Source organism: Triplophysa dalaica, chromosome 18, assembly GCF_015846415.1.
Source record: "Triplophysa dalaica isolate WHDGS20190420 chromosome 18, ASM1584641v1, whole genome shotgun sequence".
NCBI classification, from domain to species: domain Eukaryota; kingdom Metazoa; phylum Chordata; class Actinopteri; order Cypriniformes; family Nemacheilidae; genus Triplophysa; species Triplophysa dalaica.
Genome location: NC_079559.1, coordinates 14,161,500 through 14,165,223, shown reverse-complemented (window position 1 = coordinate 14,165,223; position 3,724 = coordinate 14,161,500). Strand labels below are relative to the sequence as shown.

The window sequence follows — 3,724 nt, the reverse complement described above, 5'->3', positions numbered from 1 at the left end:
TTGACCCAGACTGACTCCCAACATGGAGGCGCTGGGGGGATACCCCACCAAATCCTCTGCCTTTAGAGCTAAACTCTTCAAAGTATTGCTAAGTGTAGCGTTGTGCATGGGCTCGCTGTATTTAATCCAAAATAAACTCTCTAAGTCTCGCAAACCGAAAGATTTCTACTCGTATGAAGTGAAGGACGCGAGAGGAAGGACCATGTCACTGGAAAAGTATCGGGGGAAAGTAAGTTATGCAATCTCACGGTCTAATGCATCATTTGTGCATCCCGATACGTGCATTATTGCTTTAATGTTTGCATGTACAAAATGATATGTGCATGTGGAAGATATGTGAGTCTTCGCTGTGTCTGATGATAGGTCTCACTGGTTGTAAACGTGGCGAGTGGCAGTGAGTTAACGGAGCAGAATTATGGATCTCTGCAAGAGCTTCACCGAGAGCTCGGCACGTCCCATTTCAACGTGCTCGCTTTTCCGTGCTCGCAATACGGCGACACCGAGACAGGTACGAGTCGAGACATCGAGGCATTCGCCAGATCAAACTATGGTGTGACGTTCCCAATATTCAGCAAGATCAAAATCATGGGGTCGGAGGCGGAGCCTGCCTTTAAATTCATTACAGGTAGGCAAAATCGCCTAAGACTGTAGTAAACTGCTGCACAGGCTTCATATTCTCTGATGAAAAACTAATTCTAATGGTTTTCATCTATTCTATTAACATCTGTTAACCATTACAACCATTTCAAAAACCCTTTTATGCAGTGTGTTTTGGACCCTGTTTCAGTAGGATTTCTTGTCATGTGACCCTGGACAACAAAACCAGTCTGATGGGTCAATTTGTGCAAAAAATGTAAATATCGAGAAAATTGCCTTTGAAGTTGTTCATCAGAGGCGCTGTGGCAGGCCATCCACTCATAAAAATAACGTTTTTATATATTTAAGGTAGGAAATTTACAAAATATCTTCATGGAACATGATCTTTACTTCATATCTTAATGATTTTTGGCTTAGAGAAAAAATCTATAATTTTGACCCATACAATGTATTTTTGTATTTTACTAAAAATGCTCCCGTGCTACTTAAGACTGGTTTTGTGATCCAGGGTCACATATTTGTTTCGTTTGCCAGATAAAATCCCAACCATAAAATCCAACAGATTACCAATAGAAACCCACAGAAACCATTATAGTTTTCACAAAACAAATTACCTTTATAATTCAACCTTTTTGACTTCAACAATATTTGAAAATCCCCAAATTCACAGTTTATACCCAATTAAATATTCTAGCGCTTGGCATTAGTAGAGATATGTATGTTTTTATTAAAATGCTAGAACATTTTTAGCTTCTAAATATATGTTTTTGTAGTATTTTAAATAATGTTAGGTCAACACTTGAGTTTGTTGTGGCCCTCTAGTGGGTCTTGTCCCTGGTTGAGAAACACTGGATTATAACCATTAAATCCATTAGCTTTTATGTGGTGGTTTTATTGACTTGTTGTTTTTGAATGTGAATGTTATTGCTGCTATTCATTGCTTCGACGTTGTGCATGATAATTCAATGTTTGGTGTGTTATATGTGCAAGATTGTTCTCATGTATGGACAACAACCACTAATATTGTCCCAGGCCCTGTTATTGTGGGCCCCATTAAAATCTTGTTTGGTAAAGCCTTTGGGCCTTTTTTTGTACTATGTCCCGAATATTTTAGTCATGGTGACTATAAAATATATTATAATAGAATAGAATATAATGCAATGTTAATATAATTAACATGTTGATATAGAGTTGTTTAATAATGTTTTTTTGTAATGTGTAGATTCAGTACAGAGAATACCAAAATGGAACTTCTGGAAGTTTCTTGTGAATCCCGAGGGTCAGGTGGTTCATTTCTGGAAGCCTGAGGAGCCCATCGAGGAGATTCGTAAGGAAGCCATAGTGCTCGTGCGGAACATCATACTGAAGAAAAGACAGGAACTATGACAGACCAAAAAACTAACTTTCAGATACTCAAAATTAATTCCTTCAGTAGGCACGTTTTAGTGCACATAGATCATCGGTGCCAAAATCCTGAGCCCTTTATCTTTGGCGATCTTCATTTGCCTGGGGCGATCATTGAGAGTAAAGTGTTTTGAGTCAAGTGAATTAATAGGATAAAGGACACTGCTTGTGCGTGTGAGAATAAATAGATTTTTGTGATTGAAGTATGGTTTTGAAAAACAAAACATGAGGTTGTTTGATCATGCTTGATGGTTTAGCATTTTTAAATAAAACAATTGTTAAAATCAAATAAAATAATTGTTTTCTGTGGTGTCTTAAGGAAACTGTTGAACAATCATAAATTCCATAATTGTGTACTGTATGCAATGCTTGGGCAAGATGAATGCAATCTTAGACCCTTTATATCATATAAACCTATCTGTGTAAACCTTTTAGAATATTTCCACATCGAGGCGCCATTAATATATTTGTCCACTAGATGGCAAAATTGTACAATAGCTCTCTAATAGATCTGGTTCAAGGCATTACATGCCAAATATATGTGCACTAAATACTAAAAACTACATAAACGCAGAGTATACTCTATCTAGTATGCTCTTTGTCAAAGGCAGATTGTAGGATGTACAACTTTATGGTCTGGACTTTTCTTTCTTTCTGACCTTTTTTAAGTCTCTTAGAACAGGGAGGCTTGTGTATACACATGATTTATACCTTATGTGACATCGGAAAGAAATGGGTTCCCAAGAGACAATGAGCACTCAGCCTGTAGCGATCGCCTTCCCCGTCATCATGTTTATTGGCTTAAGCCTGACCCAGCCAATCCATCACACTGTTTTTTTAAATTGAGAGTTGTTTGAGAAACACTTATCCAGAACCAAATGTACCAAATGTCCAGACAAGTGGCGGCACATGTCCTATAGCTTCAAAGTTCCGCCTGGTGGGGTAACTGCTGGCCAGCTGTGTTCTGACATTAAGTGAGCTCTGATCAAAAGGCCACAGATCACTCTGGCATCACAAAAGAGCCCGTCAGGTGCACACTGGCCAGAAACTCCAAGGGAACTTTAGAGTAAACATAATGCAGGGAAATGAAATACAAACTATTTCCTTGTCAGTATGTCAATCACTAACCAAACAACAAGAATGTGTCTTTATTTAGAGATGGATATCGTGACTGTGCAGTGTCTAGGCTTAGATGACAAAGGTGTACTTTATTACTCACAGAAACACTACAGATAATATGCAAATATAGAAAATAGCCATTCTATTTGTTGATTTTGTGAAATACGTAATAAAAAGAAAAGCATCACAGTTGAGCAAAGCACATTTCAGAAATGCTTACATAGGCTACTTTAGCATATAGATTGTCTTTCTACTATTAATCATCTTTATCATGTTTTGCTGAGCCATGGGGTGGCAGACGAGGAAAAAAATTGTTCCGCAGTAATGCTTGTATTCTTGTCACATCAACACCATGACATGCATAATTTGCCAGACATTAACAGGACGGTCGGTATCTGTTAATAAAATAAAATGTGAAAGAGCAAAACAATCTGCACTTGATTAAAAAACAGGGAAACTGATAAACAGCCGAGAACTGTTTACAGATAGTCTCACACACACCATCACACACACACACACACACTGACCACAACCGTATTAGCTAAAGTACATATTCTATGCTGTTTCATGTATGACAGATGTTTAAATGACAGAATAAACATAC

General features: G+C 37.7%; 1 protein-coding gene across 1 annotated transcript; it reads left to right on the top strand.

The window, feature by feature from the left end:
- gpx8 (glutathione peroxidase 8 (putative)) lies at window positions 1-2,220 on the top strand. Its single transcript, XM_056729695.1, has 3 exons — window positions 1-229; window positions 364-625; window positions 1,820-2,220. The coding sequence occupies exons 1-3, from the start codon at window positions 23-25 to the stop codon at window positions 1,981-1,983; spliced, it is 633 nt and encodes a 210-aa protein (XP_056585673.1). The 5' UTR covers window positions 1-22; the 3' UTR covers window positions 1,984-2,220.
- The last annotated feature ends 1,504 nt before the right edge of the window (window positions 2,221-3,724 follow it).

What these genes read in the sequence shown, in the direction of transcription:
- gpx8 (XM_056729695.1), top strand. Translation starts at nt 23, where the DNA reads ATGGAGGCGCTGGGGGGATACCCCACCAAATCCTCTGCCTTTAGAGCT. An exon ending in TGGAAAAGTATCGGGGGAAA is followed by an intron (nt 230 to 363) that starts GTAAGTTATGCA and finishes GTCTGATGATAG; the next exon opens with GTCTCACTGGTTGTAAACGT. An exon ending in TGCCTTTAAATTCATTACAG is followed by an intron (nt 626 to 1,819) that starts GTAGGCAAAATC and finishes TGTAATGTGTAG; the next exon opens with ATTCAGTACAGAGAATACCA.